The 15420-nt window shown below is 39.6% G+C and overlaps 1 protein-coding gene across 1 annotated transcript in view; it reads left to right on the top strand.

Annotated features, from left to right (window-relative positions):
• DNAH11 (dynein axonemal heavy chain 11) overlaps positions 1–15420 on the top strand; it is a 388706-nt gene that overhangs the window by 118521 nt on the left and 254765 nt on the right. The window contains 2 exon segments of the mRNA XM_060196111.1: positions 1541–1690; positions 6350–6583. Of these exon segments, the coding sequence (XP_060052094.1) occupies positions 1541–1690; positions 6350–6583 (384 nt within the window).

Raw genomic sequence — 15420 nt, 5'->3', positions numbered from 1 at the left:
GCTTTCAGGTTTTGGCTATTACAAATTGTGCTGCTATGAACATAGATATATACAAATCTTTTTGGAGGGTGTGTTGGCTTCCTTAGGATATATCTCCAGGAGAGGAATTGCAGAGTCATAGGAATAGGTCCATTTCTAGCCTTCTGAGAGTTCTCCAGACCGCTCTCCATAGAGGTTGGGCCAATTTACATTGCCACCAGCTGTGCAGGAGGGTTCCTTTATCCCCACAGCCTCTCCAGGTTGTTACTGTATTTTCTTTCATATATTACATTCTCACAGAAGTGATGGCCTAGATAATTCTTAACCATGTAAAGAAAGCATTTGTGGGGGCCAAGAGGTGGCATATCCAATAGAGCACACACATCACCATACATAGGGACCCTGGTTCAAACCCCTGGTCTCCACCTGCAGGAGGAAACTTCGTGAATGGTGAAGCTGAGCTGCAGGTGTCTTTGTCTCCCCCTTTCTCCCACTCCCTCCCCTCTCAGTTTCTTTCAGTTTTTTCTAAAAGGGAAAAAAGAAAAAAGGCCACTGGGAGTATTGGACTTGTATAGCAGGCACCAAGCTCCAGCAATAACCATGGTGACAATAAAAAAAAAATTAAAGATAGTTTTTCTGTGAAACAATAGTAACCAAAGTGTCTCTTGGAGTTTGTAAAAATTATGGTGGTTATAGGTGGGAATGGGGGCTGGGACTTAATATCAGTGACTTCCATTAACCATATGTGGTTGTGAAATTGTACCCTGGAATTCTTATAATTTTGTGAAACCCTTTTAAATCACTAATAAAAAACAAAATGTATTTTTTAAAAATACTTTTTAATATTTATTTACTTATTTCCTATTGTTGCCCTTGTTTTATTGTTGTAGCTATTATTGTTGTTATTGATGTCATTGTTAGGACAGAGAGAAATGGAGAGAGGAGGGGAAGACAGAGAGGAGGAGAGAAAGATAGACACCTGCAGACTCCCCTGCAGATAGGGAGCCGGGGGCTTGAACCGGGATCCTTAACGCCCATCCTTGCGCTTTGCACCACGTGCGCTTAACCCACTGCGCTACTGCCTGACTCCCCAAAATGTATTTTTTAACTATGGAAACATAACATCTTGCTTTTGAAGATAAGATGAATAGAAGCTGAAGTGACAATACCTAGTAAAATAAATCACAAAGTAAAAGTCAGCTACCAGATGGCTTTACTCATGTGGAACATAAGTAACTAGGGCCAAGTGGAGATGCCCCTGATTAAGCACACATATTACAAAGCACAAGGACCCTAGTTCAAGCTCCTGATACCCACCTGCAGTGGCAAAGCTTCATGAGTGGTACAGATGTTTCTCTGTCTCTCTCACTATCTCCTCCTCCTCTCTCATTTTCTGTCTCTGTCCAATAATAAATAAATTAGTTAAAGAAACATAGATAGCTAAAAGCTCAACAAAGTGCAAAAATGATGATTTTAATAAATGTTGGTGAATTAATATAATACCACACCCAGATTATCAAGGTATGCCTCCTTGTAATCTTTTCTAATTATCTTGTTTTAGGTAACACGTCACCTTGCCAAACTCTTCGACAGTCTTGCAGACCTTCAGTTTCAGTGTGAACAGAAGATTACAACACACACAGCAATTGGGATGTACAGCAAAGAAAAGGAATATGTCCCATTCCAGACTGAGTGTGACTGCACAGGCCATGTAAGATTTTGTTTTGAGGCTTTCTGTTTCTATATAAGGAGAAATATGTTTGGGACAATTTTCAAAGGTTGAGTAAAACAGAAATCAGGCACTGTTTTGTGTGTTTGTTTTTATCAGCATCAAGAATGAGCATGGGCTACTCTGCTATGCTTCCCAGTTTCTACTCACTTGGTTTTAGCACCCCATAGCACCCACAGAGATGAGAGCAGCTGAACCAGACTGGAGGTTCTATCACAGATTGAATTAATGAATCCCGGAATTTGTAACAAAAGCAACCTAGTGGCCTATAAAACATTGTTTCTACCATACCTTAGAGACTTCAGCAAAGTATTAAAATGAAATAGGGCCTTGCAGTAAAGCATGTTTTAAACAGGCCTGTGGTTCTGTTTGCTCTTATAAATGGCTGTTCATAAATAAGATAATCCGAGTCTACCAAGTTGCTGTCCTTTTCTCTAATTACCATGTTCACTAATAGATAATTTACCATGTTCTCTCCCCTCATAGCTGACTACCACAAAGCTTATTTGTAATATCAATCTGCAAGAACGGTTCATGATGATTTATAAGAGAGCTCCTGGTGTCTTGACAAGATCTAGAGAAATTGTAACTTTTTTTTTTTTCCTCCAGGGTTATTGCTGGGCTCAGTGCCTGCACCATGAATCCACCGCTTTGGTCATTTTTTTCCCCCTTTTGTTGCCCTTGTTGTTATTATTATTGCCATTGTTGATATTGTTCGTTGTTGGATAGGACAGAGAGAAATGGAGAGAGGAGGGGAAGATAGAGAAGGGGAGAGAAAGACAGACACCTGCAGACCTGCTCCACTGCCTGTGAAGCGACTCCCCTGCAGGTGGGGAGCGGGGGGCTCGAACCGGGATTCCTACACCGGTCCTTGCACTCTGCGCCACATGTGCTTAACCCACTGCGCCACCGCCCAACCTCTGAAATTGTAACTTTTTATGATGGTGCTATGTGTGGCTCAAGTTAATCCACAGAGTGACTGAGACAGTAACCTCCACTGGAAGAATCATTTGAGTTGAGGCAGGAGCCTCTAAAAGTATCTTTTGCAAAAATGTAGTGACAGTCTTTTTAACAGGGATTTTCCTTATTCTTCACTTGCAGTTTTTAATATTATACCAGAGAAAAATTGTGCCAAATGAGGGAGAAGCAGATGGTGGGATATTTTGATTAAAATACACTTCTTGATCTCTTGGGTTTTTTTTTCTGGATATTACTATGTGATTAAAAAAGTATCCATAAACTATCTTGACAAAAGTATGTTGATATCTCCTCCCTTCCCAGTAGACTGCTAAACAACTGGCTCAGTGCCCAGGAGGAGGACAGTCCAACTGATGAATGTGGCTGTCACTAACAGAGCCTTTAATATTATAAGTTTTTACAGTGCTCTAATCTATTCTATATAAACAACTTACGCTAAAGACTTTGGGTATGTCTCATATTGACTCCCCAAATGTCTTTGTTTTATAAAAACGTCTTTCCCCCTTGCACTTTATAGTTTTTTTTTTTTTATTGCCACCTGGGTTATCTGGAGGACATGATGGCTCCACCACTCCCAGTAGCCTTTTTTTTTTTCCATTCTTTATTTGATAGGGTAGAGAGAAATTGAGAAAGAAGTTGAAGATAGTGTGAGAAAAAGATACCTGCAGCATCACTTTACCACTTAGAAAGCTTTCCTCACACAAACAGGGACTGGGTGCTTGCACCCCAGTCTCTGTACATGGTAACATATTTACTTTACTGCTTGTCCCTCACCTTCTTGTACTCTTAGGGTTTATTTCTTCCGATTTGAACAGTTGGTATTTTGTATGACAAGTATTTATTGAGTAACTACTATGTACCAGATGTTGAGTTAGAATTTGAAAATCCAAAAATAAGACATGACTATTTTTAAGGTTAGGCTCATTGAAAAAGTAGATATTCGCATATTAAGTGGTAAATACTATAGGAAACTGGCAAGAAATGTATCAAATACGAAGAAAAACAGGAAGTAATCAGACACCTTATTGGACTTTGGTTCTTAAATAATACTGAGCTGATTTGTCACTGGTGGCATAATCATCTGAATATGAATTGGTGTATCAATGTATGTGTGTTTGATTTTCCCAAATCAGAAAGTACCTGAGGGATAAGAAGCCCTATTGAAAACATGGGGTGTAGAGTATCTGGATGATACTCAAACAATGACTAGTTTACTGAATAACCTCTTGCTTGAGGACACTGAGTTGTATTTAGTGACTAAACCAGTTTTTTGCAGGATCTCATTGATTACATTAAAAATTCTGAAACACCCCTCCCTTTTCTTTATCCTGTGTATTTGTTAAATGAAAGATTTCAAAGTTGTATACTTGGGGTCATGCTTACTTGCTTTGATTGTGCAGAATAATGCACTACAGAACCAGGATTACCTTAGACATGTGCTCTCTGGATAAGGCAATAGGACTATGACAGAGTACATGCTGGGTATCAACTTGAGATTGGGGGTGAGGGGAGGCAGTGGGTGGCAGCAGGGAGGCTACCAGCCATTGACTGACTTTGGGCATAGCCCTCCAATCCTATTCTCCCAGGTTGTCCCAAGGACATGTGAGCCTTATGACACTGGTGTGGTACTGGCAGATAGGGAGTGGATTGGCTGTGATACTTCACTAAATCTCAAGACTGGGCTCCAAACTGTGGCCCTCAAGCATAGCTCCCTCCCAGGGTCCTCTGAGTTTGTTGAGGGAACCGTTAATCAGTTCATAGTCTGAGCAAATCCGTTTTATGTGCTTCTTTGAGGGGATTAATGGTTTATAGTATATACAATTGTTGATACATGTGTAAAATTTGTTTTCTGTAAAACACTCTCACCCCTAGCCTAGGTTCCCCTCCACCATTGTTAATCAGATACTGAAAATCCAAGTTCTCTTTTGTGTTTCTTCTTTCTATTCTTATATCCCAACTTCCGTCCATGAATTATATATATATATATATATATATATGTATATGTATATATATATCATAACTTTATTAGTCACTCATTCATCTTCTGTTAGACACCTAGTTGTTTCCAAATTTGGGCTATTACAAATTATGCTATGAACATATGTATACACAGATCTGTTTGGATGGGTGTGTACAGTTCCTTAGGATTTATCCCCAGGAGAATAATTACTGGGCTTTGGAGTAGGTACATTTCTAGCCTTCAGAGAGTTCTCCAGACTGCTGTCCACAGGGCTTGAACCAAATTACATTCTCTCCCGCAGTCTTGGGCAAAAGAGAAAGCTCACCAGGCAGGGCCCAATTCCCAATACCTTGTGAGGGTTACCATGGCAACTGGGGGGACCTTCTAGCATTATCTATAGATGATATGTATTACCTCTCTCTCCATTTGTGCATATATAAGAAGTCAGCTTGGGAATAGCAAAAATGAGCGATCATGAGGTTCCAACACCAATATATATGTGTGTGTGTGTGTGTATATATATATATATATATATATATATATATATATATATATATATATATATATATGGAAAAACACCCTTGAACTCATGCTTGTTATCAAAGCTCAGGTCTGAAGCCGTAAGAGAAGGTTTGTAGGATGTTGCCAAGGTAGTACTCCCTTTCTCCCTTTAAATGGTGAAGTAGTAATATAAGACTGTCAGTTCTCTTCCCCACCACCTCTCTCTCCTTCCCTCCTTCCCTCTCTTACAATGCTTTATTCTCTATCAAAATAACATGAAAAAAGAGGGAAGACTGTCAGCTCCTGTCACTTCTTCCCAGTTCTATGGAAGTGGTTCTAGGAATAAATGCTGCTGTAATCTTTATAGAGAAGAGGGAAGAAGTCAGTTGTAGCATTTTCACCATTTTGTGTATCCTTGGAATTTATTACATTTTTTTGTTACTATGGTCAATTATTTGCAAGTAGAATATGTGTTCTTTTATTATTTGGGGTATCTTAGAAGCAGATAGATAAAACATATTTGAGTAGGATAGAAAATTGGCTAAAGTTTATTTTGGGGAACAAAATAAAATTGGTTTATAATTTTTCACAAGTCAGCATTTGTATGTCTCTTATCCTGCTGTCTAATTTCTGACAAGTTTAAAAATGAGAACCAGTAGGTGATACAAGTAAGATACTTGTTGAAAACACTTTGTCTCAAGACTAGGAAATCTGAAGATTCTAAAGAATTTTCAGTAGATTTTAAAATTATCAAGAAATAACATGTAAAAAAAAAAAAATCAGTTTCCTCCCTCTCCCCAAAGCTCTGGAAAATTACTCTAAGATACTAATTTTATAGATGACTGTGATGTTTGGTTTCTCAAAACATTGTATATTAGCATAGGGCATGTTGGTCTAGAACCCCTTTCAAGTATGAAAAAAAGAATTATCAAGAAGACCCTCTACTAGGGTATGGGAAGTTACTAGCCAGCCCATGTTGGAAAAAAACATGAGCAGTCTCGGCCGAAGACAGATTCATGTAGGAAAGCCTTCATTAGTAAGTGGCTCACCTTCTTTGGGTTTTATACCTTCTAATTTTCTACATGAGTTTAAAATAAACCACCTGTGCCCTAGTCCTCCCACTCTGCATGGACTTGAGAGCATGAAATCATCCCTCTTCTATGGTTAAGTCTGTACCATAACATTTCAATTGCCTTCAACAGGTTGAAATGTGGCTTCTACAACTTGAGTGGACCATGCAGGAAACAGTACGGCGTTCTATCACAGAGGCCATAGCAGCCTATGAAGAGAAACCAAGGGAACTATGGATTTTTGATTTCCCAGCTCAAGTTGCACTAACTAGCTCACAAATCTGGTGGACTACAGATGTAGGAATAGCTTTCAGTAGACTGGAGGAAGGCTATGAAACAGCTTTAAAGGATTTCCATAAAAAACAGGTACTTTATAGATTCATGATTTTGAAACTTATAGGAACTTGGACAGGTAAGTTCCATCCATGTATCCATCCATCCATAGGGTTATCTTCTGTAATTAAGACATTATGTTAAGAAAAATTTTTAAATTTTATTAGTGACTTAATATTGATCCACAAAATTATAAGATAACACGTTATGATTGGGCCCTCCTCAATCGCTATCGAACAGGCCATGGCCAGTGCGCCGCTATGTTCCATCGCTGGGGAGCCAGAGACGACCCAAACTGCCCCTGCGGCTACAGACAGACAATGACCCACACAGTCAACGACTGCCACCTCTCCAGATTCAAAGGAGGTCTCAAAACTTTACATCAGGCTCAACCTGATGCTGTTGACTGGCTACGGAAGAAGGGCAAACGCTAGAAGAAGAAGAAGAAGAAGAAGAAGAAGAAGAAGAAGAAGAAGAAGAAGATAACAGTATAATTCTGTACCATTCTCATCATCAGACTACTGAATCCCCATTCCTTCCATTGGAAGCTACAGTAGTTCTTCCAAAGTCATAAATATGGGTTGACTCTGATTTCTACAACTCTCTCTCTCCCTCTCTCTTTCACTCTCTCTCTCTCTCTCTCCCTCTCCCTCTCCATATATATATATAATTTGCACATTATTCCATGGTCCCATCTTTTCTTTAGTCACATCTACATCTATTACTACTTCCGAATGCCAAATGCCCTTTTTTCTCTTCTCTTTCTGGGTCCTGATGGAGTTGGAGTTTAGAGCCCTCAGGTCTTCTTCCCCCTTCATTTCTCCCACACTGGGAGTGTGAATCAAAATTCTTTAAAAAAATTTTTTTAACTGGGGGATTAATGCTTTATAGTCAACATTAGATACAATAGTTTGTACACGCATAACCTGAGTTCTTTTGGGGGTGCAGAAGATGAGAGTACTGGCTTCTGTAATTGCTTCTCCACTGGACATGGGCATTGGCACATTGACAGGTCAGTCAATACTTCCAGCCTGGTTCTTTTCTTTTTTTTGCCTCCTGTGTTATCACTGGGGCTTGGTGCCTGTACTACAAATACACTGCTCCTTGAGGCCTTTTTCCCCATTTTGTTGTCCTTGTCCTTGTTATCGTTATATTGTTATTATTGTTATTGCTGTTGTTGGAAAGGACAGAAAGAAATTGAAAGAAGAGGGGAAGATGCAGGGAGGGAGGAGAGAAAGACACCTGCAGACCTGCTTCACTGCTTATGAAGTGACCTCCCCCTGCAGGTGGGGAGCCGGGGACTCAAACTGGGATCCTTATGCTGGTCCTTGTGCTTGGTGCCACGTGTGCTTAACCCACTGTGGTACCACCCGCCCCCCTTCAAGCCTGTTTCTATCTCCCTAGTGGAGTGGCTCTGGAGAGGTAAGATCCAGGATACACTGGTGAGGCAATATGCTTAGGGAAGTCAGGGTGGGCTCATTATAGCATCTGCAACATGGTGGCTGGAAAGCAGTAAGATATAAAGCAGGAAAAAATTGATTAGTGAACATGAACCAACCAAAAAGAAATAGAATAGTTAAGAATAGGGATCTTAAGGTAGAAAGAAGTGAGGAAGTCTATTTTTAGGTATTTTCCTATGTATCTAAGACTTTCATAGTTTCTGCATGAGTTTGATAGCTATCAAGACATTGGACAAAAATATTGTCTAAAAAGATGGTGTCATAGTTGATAATATGGCTAGAAAGTTGGACTAGGTCAGATAGTAGCTCCCAAACATGAAGAAAGTCTATCAGTAAAATTAACTGTTTACCCATCCACCTGACCCAGGGCATATATATATCACATGAGTCTGTGTAGCCTCTAAAAAACCCTTTTGGTCTGAGCTCACAGTCCATGGTCACAGCTGTGAAAATTCTAGGCTGCACTAATTTCAGAAGCAGTCTTCCTCCTCAAGTGGCGGGGTAGGATGTCCCAGCCTCCCTTCAGAAAGTGGGACAGTCCTTACCTTTGCTATTTTGTAGAGAGGACAAGTTCCTGGACTGACCTACAAGAGGTCATATGATGATGTTGCTGATGGAAATGACCAGTGATGGTGGAGAGAGGGATCTATTAGAGCTTTAGGCCCATTATATCTTTATGGGGATCTAAGGTTTTCCTAATTAGGGCCCTAGAAGACAGGGTGTAATGAAGATCTTAAAATCAGCTGTTTAACTGTTATTTTTTTTCTACCTTTGTTTTACCCTTCTAGTTTTGTTTTTAATAATTTTTTAAATAATTTGAGTGGAGACAGAAAGAAATTGAAAAGGGAGAAGATAGAAATTGAAAAGTCAAAAGATAGAGGGAGACAGACACCTGCAGCACTGCTTCTCCACTTGTGAAGCTTTTCCCCTGCAGGTAGGGGGTGGTGGCTTGAACCTGAGTCCTTGTGCATGGTAGCATGTGCACTCAGCCAGATGTGCCACCACTTGTCCCCGCTTCTAGTTTTCTATATAAATTTAAAAAACATTCATCATGTCCATTATCTTCTAAGGCTCTAATATCAGTTATAACTAGACACTATGCTTCCTTCTGTAAAACATTATCCATCTAGAAAATCATGTATCTGTATTTACTATTTTCAAACCTTTTCCTCTATTTAATATTATCTTGCTACTTTGGATTTATCACTTTTTCATAAAATATTTTATAGACATTTATTTGTATCAATTTTATTATTTTTAATTTCGTGATTTTTATTACCTGTTTGTTAAAAAAATAAGAAAATACAGAAAAAGGAAAGAAGTAAGTTTGAGGAACCATCCATCATTCATTTCCACAGATAGCCACTGACAGCATGTCTTCATAGGAACGTCATAAATTTTCTATCATCTTTCTATGTGAACACAGATTTCAACCTCTATATGCAAATATGCATGCTAATATTCTTATATTTGCAATTTTAATTATGTTGATCTATCTTCCTGTCTGCATATGATTAAACATAGAAAAGGAACAGCATTTTTTAAATTAAAAAAATTTATTATCTTTATTTATTGGATAGAAACAGCCAGCAATCGGGGCTGGGTGGTGGTGCACCTGGTTGAGAGGACATGTTATAAAGGGCAAGGACCCAGGTTCAAACCTCCAGCCCCCACCTGCAGGGGGAAAGCTTTACTAGTGGTAAAACAGTGCTGCAGGTTTCTCTCTGTCTCTCTCCCTCTCTATCACCCCCTTCCCTTTCAATTTCTGGTTGTCTCTATCCAATAAATAAATAAATAAATAAAATTTAAAAAAAAAAAGAAACAGCCAACAATCAAGAGGGAAGGAGGAGACAGACAGAGAGACACCTGCAGCCCTACTTCACCACTCACAAAGCTTTCCCCCTGCAGGTGGGGGCCAGGGACACGAACCCGGGTGCTTTCGCACTGTAACATGTTACTCAACCAGGTACACCACCACCTGGCCCCAGGAAAAGCATTTTTATATACTATTGCATTTTGTTAGTTTATATTTTCATGAGATGTATTATGGGAGGGGGACAGTGGTACATCTGGTTGAGCACACACATTACCATGCACAAGGACCTAGGTTCTAGCCCCTGCTCCCTGCATGTAATGGGGAAGCTTTATGAGTTGTGAAATAAGTACTGCAGTTATCTTTGTCTGTCCCACTCTATCTTCTCTTCCTCTCTCAATTTCTTTCTCTATTTTATTAAATAAGGTGGGGAAATGGCAGCCAGGAGCTGTGGATTTGTAGTCCAGACACTATGCCCCAGAAATAACCTGGTGACTGGGTTAATAAAGAAGAAAAACACTGGGCTGGGGAGGCAGCATAATGATATTGCAATTCATGCCTGAGAGCCTGAGGTTTAAGTTCAATTCCCAGCACTGCTATAAAACCAGAGCTAGGGAGTCAGGTGGTAGCACAGTGGATCAAGTGCAGGTGGTACAAAGTGCAAGGATGGGCAGAAGTATCCCATCAGTTCAGACCCCTGGCTCTCCACCTGCAGGGGAGTCCCTTCAAAAGTGTTTAAGCAGGTCTGCAGGTGTCTGTCTTTCTCTCCCACTGTCTGTCTTCCCTTCCTCTCTCCATTTCTCTCTGTCCTATCCAACAATAATGACACAATAACTACAACAATAAAACAAGGGCAACAAAAGGGAATAAATAAATAAATATTTTAAAAAAAGATTAAAAAAACAAACCAGAGCTGATCAGTTTCTCTCTCTCTCTTTCTCTCCCCCTCCCTCTCTCCATGCTTTTGTCTCTGTATGTCTCTTTCATTAAAAATAAATATTTTAAAAAATTTTTTAATGTCTTATTTTATTTATTCCCTTTTGTTGCCCTTGTTGTTTTATTGTTGTAGTTATTATTATTGTTGTCATTGTTGGATAGGACAGAGAGAAATGGAGAGAGGAGGGGAAGACAGAGAGGAGGAGAGAAAGATAGACACCTGCAGACCTGCTCCACCGCTTGTGAAGCGACTCCCCTGCAGGTGGGGAGCCGGGGTTCGAACGGGGATCCTTATGCCGGTCCTTGTGCTTTGCGCCACCTGCGCTTAACCCGCTGTGCTACAGCCCGACTCCCAAAAATAAATATTTATAAAAAAGAAAAATTATCTACATTATTCACTGACATAAATACTTAGCAAGTTCACACCAAAATGACCAAAATAGCTTTTCTTTATATCTTTTTTTTAGCTTTTCTTTATATCTATATGTCTGAATTAACTTCCTCTCTCCTACATTTTTCAGTTTTACTCAGACAGCTGAATCATGATAAGTGATCTCAAATCTAGATAGAGCAAATGACCTTTTTTTTTTTTTCCCTTTCATTTAGATAGGGACTGGGAGACAAAGAGAGACAGAGGTAGAAAGATAAAAGAAAGAGAAGACCACAGCACTGTTTTCTTCTCTTGAGAAGCTTCCCCTAGTGCATGTGGTGGCCCAGTGCTCTAACCAGGATGCTCATGCATAATGTGTTCATGTTATTGGGTGAGTCTGCTGTTGGCCCCAGCATTCCCTTAGTCATTATGCTGTGTGCATGGGGTGGGGCAGGGTGGGGGGAGTCAACTACAAGATAGATTCAAAAGTTTATCTAATGACTACAAAGGTACCCACTAGAAGCTTGTATGCATTAGACTGCAAGTCCCAACACATTGCACCAAGTTCTGCTTGCTGCCTCATAAATACAGATATGTGGTTGGTTGTCTGCTAAAGTGATTATTTGTAGTTGATTAGACTGCAGCACAAAAAGATACAGAGTCAAAATGTAAGTGGAGGTAAAGACACAGGGAGAATAACATAAGTTTTACTTAGCAGCTGAAAAGTATTTAGAAAGACAATAGAGCAGAAAGAAGAAAAGCATCACTTAGAGGAAAAATATGTTTTAAAAATCTTGCCCAAACTGAGTAAAGACATATAACTGAAGTCAAGTGTGCTGAGGCCTTACCAACTAGTCTATATGAATATTTTTGTTCCAATACTAGACAGTTTTCACTATGGTAGCCCTGTAATATAGTTAGAGGTATTGAAGTGTGGTACCTCCATTCTTGTTCTTTTCTTTCAAGACACTTAGGCAATTCTGGGTATTTTCTACATCTGGATAAATTTTTGTAGCTTTTTCTTAGTTTCCTTAAAGAAACTCTATGGCACCTTGATAGAGATTGATCCAGCACTGCTTCATGATCAAAACTTTAAAAAATGGTGAGGGAGGTCTTTGGGGCCAGGTAGTGGCATGCTCACTTGAGCACACATGTTATCATGTGCAAGAGCACAGGTTTAGGGAGTCGGGCATTAGTGCAGCGGGTTAAGCGCACGTGGCACGAAGTGCAAGGACTGGTTCCCCACTTGCAGGGGAGTCGCTTCACAGCTGGTGAAGCAGGTCTGCAGGTCTTTATCTTTCTTTTTTTATTTATTTAAGAAAGGAGACATTAACAAAATCATAGGATGGGGGAGACAACTCCACACAATTCCCACCACCCAATCTCTATATCCCATGCCCTCCCCACTAGCTTTCCCATTCTCTATCCCTCTGGGAGCATGGACCCAGGGTCATTGTGGGAGGTCTTTATCTTTCTCTCCCTCTCTCTGTCTTTCCCTCCTCTCTCCATTTCTCTCTGTCCTATCCAACAACAATGACAGTCAACAACAACAACAAAACGAGCAACAAAAGGGAAAATGAATAGTAAAAAAACACAGGTTTAAGACCCCAGTTCCCACCTGTAAAGGAGGTGCTTCATGAGGGCTGCTGGTGTCTCTTTTTCTCTCCCTCTTTATCTACCCCTCCCCTATCAATATCTCTCCACCCTATCAAATAAAAGAAAGAGAAGACAAATGGCTGTCAGAAGTGGTAGATTTATTGTGCAGGCCCTGATCCCCTGTGATAAACCAAAACAATAATAATAATAATTTAGAGTAAACTAAAAAAGAATTGATGGAAATGTCCTAAATCTAGTCAAATATCTATTCAGCAAGTCCTCATACATTATCATATTCAATGGCAAGAAGCTGCAAGCCTTTTCTTTTAGATCAGGTACAAGACAGAGCTATCTATAACTTCTAAGACTATTTAACATAATCTTAAACGTCCTAACCATAGCAAATAGACAAGAGAAAGGAATAAAAGAGATACAGGTTGGGAGAGAAGATGTAAAACTCTTGTTTATTTTAATTTGTCCTTTTTTCCTGATGTGTACCTGTATTGCTATGAATTTCCATCTCAGTACTACTTTTACTGTGTCCCATATATTCAAATATCTTGTATCTTCATTTCCATTTATTCTCAGAAATCTTTAATCTCCTCTTTATTTCTTCCCTGACCCACAAGTGTGTATTAAGTCTCAAAAATGTTTGGGTCTCTGTGCAAACCTTATGTTAGGCTACCTTGAGCCTATTAACCTCATTCTACTGCTCCAGTTTTGAGGCCTGCCCTTGGCATCAGCAGTAGCACTGCCTCCCCACCCCCTGTCAGTACTCTTCTCTCCATCTACTTCTTTTTACTCTCACATTTGGCTGTATATTCTCTGTATGGGTGTTTTATTTTATTAAAAGTCCTCTGCAAATAAAGGAATTCTCCATTCACATTTATTTGATATGCTGTAAGATTGCTATGATTACTACAATTTGGGATGTGTGTGTGTGTGTGTGTGTGTGTGTGTGTGTGTGTGTTTGCAGTGTCAGCCTTATGTGTGCATGTATGTAGTGCCCATTTTTTATTGTCAGAATGTATTTCCAAATTCAAACTCTCTAAGCTAAAGTGCAGACCTTTTTTAAAGCCTTTGGAAGATAGTACCAATTTTATTTGTTCAATATCAGCGTGTAAGAAATACTCATTCCTTATACCTTCATCAAAGTTAGGTAGCTTTTTAAAAACCTCTTTCAGATTTTAGTAGTTATTCCTATCTCAGCATGTAGCTTACATAGTTAATTGATATAATTTAGTTTGTTGTCTCCATTAAAGTACTTTAAAGTTATCTATTTTGTTCAAGAATTATATAATGTCCCTTTTTCATGTTGGATGAGAAGTAGACAAGATAGTTTATGGTGGAAAAAAAATACTTATCTGCTTAATTTTGAAACACTTCTAGCACAAATTGAAATGTTTGACAGACAAGCCAACAGATGTCTTCAATGCAGTATTTCAGTTTTGTGACTGACTCTAATATGCATACTAGAGAAGCTAACATTTGAGTACTGTGGAAGCTGTAATTTCCTGAGATTTGTGTGCATCTAACTTGAAACCCCTTTAGTTTTTGCTCTTTAGAAATGGATGTAACCATCTGTTAGTTTTCTTTTTTTTTTCTTAAATTTTTTATTTATTTTTTTTATTTATTTAAGAAAGGATTAATTAACAAAACCATAAGGTAGGAGGGGTACAACTCCACACAATTCCCACCACCCAATCTCCCCTGATAGCTTTCCCATTCTCTATCCCCTGGGAGCATGGACCCAGGGTCATTGAGGGTTGCAGAAGGTAGAAGGTCTGGCTTCTGTAATTGCTTCCCCGCTGAACATGGGCATTGACTGGTCAGTCCATACTCCCAGTCTGCCTCTCTCTTTCCCTAGTAGGGTGGGTCTCTGGGGATGCGGAGATCCAGGACACATTGGTGGGGTCTTCAGTCCAGGGAAGCCTGGCTGGCATCCTGATGACATCTGGAACCTGGTGACTGAAAAGAGAGTTAATATACAAAGCCAAACAAATTGTTGAGCAATCATGGACCCAAAGCTTGGAATAGTGGAGAGAAAGTGTTAGGGAGGTACTCACTGCAAACTCTAGTGTACTTCTGCTTTCAGGTATATGTTTTGCAGTAGTTTATGGATACGTGTGAACATAAGCTCTCTCTCACAGAAACTGGTGTATATCTAGGTTATGGGACTTTGTTAGAAAGTGAACCACCTGAGATGAAATTAGCGTGTACTATAAAAGGAAAGGTCTCACCCGAGTAATGAAGTTGAAGGGCTGTCATTCCACACGTGAAGTCTCTGGACACAGTCTGAAGTGAAGCATGTTGAGGTGGCAATCGCTGCGTTGGTTAGGTTGTGATCGGTGGATGCAATATTATTTGGTATGGATTGGGAGAGGCATACGGGAAAGTGGGCCCTATCCAAGGGTTCCAGGACTGGGGGAAGTAGGGGCTCTATAGTGGAGATGTGAGGTTCCTGCTGTCTTAGGGTTCAAAAAGACAATCGATAGTTAATGTTATCATCACATTATTTGGTAATTGGGTTAACTTTGAAAAGTCCTTTTGTTAGGGTTTGCTGTACAGTATCCAGTATCTTGTATATAGCTGTGCTATTGGATGCTTCTAATCTACTTGGTCTAGGCTTTTGAGAGAGTCCGCATATCAAATACACACCCTATATATTAAAAAGATTCAGTTTGTGTTTTGAAAA

The sequence above is a fragment of the Erinaceus europaeus genome, chromosome 8, assembly GCF_950295315.1.
Source record: "Erinaceus europaeus chromosome 8, mEriEur2.1, whole genome shotgun sequence".
Classification (NCBI taxonomy): domain Eukaryota; kingdom Metazoa; phylum Chordata; class Mammalia; order Eulipotyphla; family Erinaceidae; genus Erinaceus; species Erinaceus europaeus.
The sequence above is the reverse complement of the archived record's forward strand: the minus strand, read 5'-3'. Positions and strand labels throughout refer to the sequence as shown.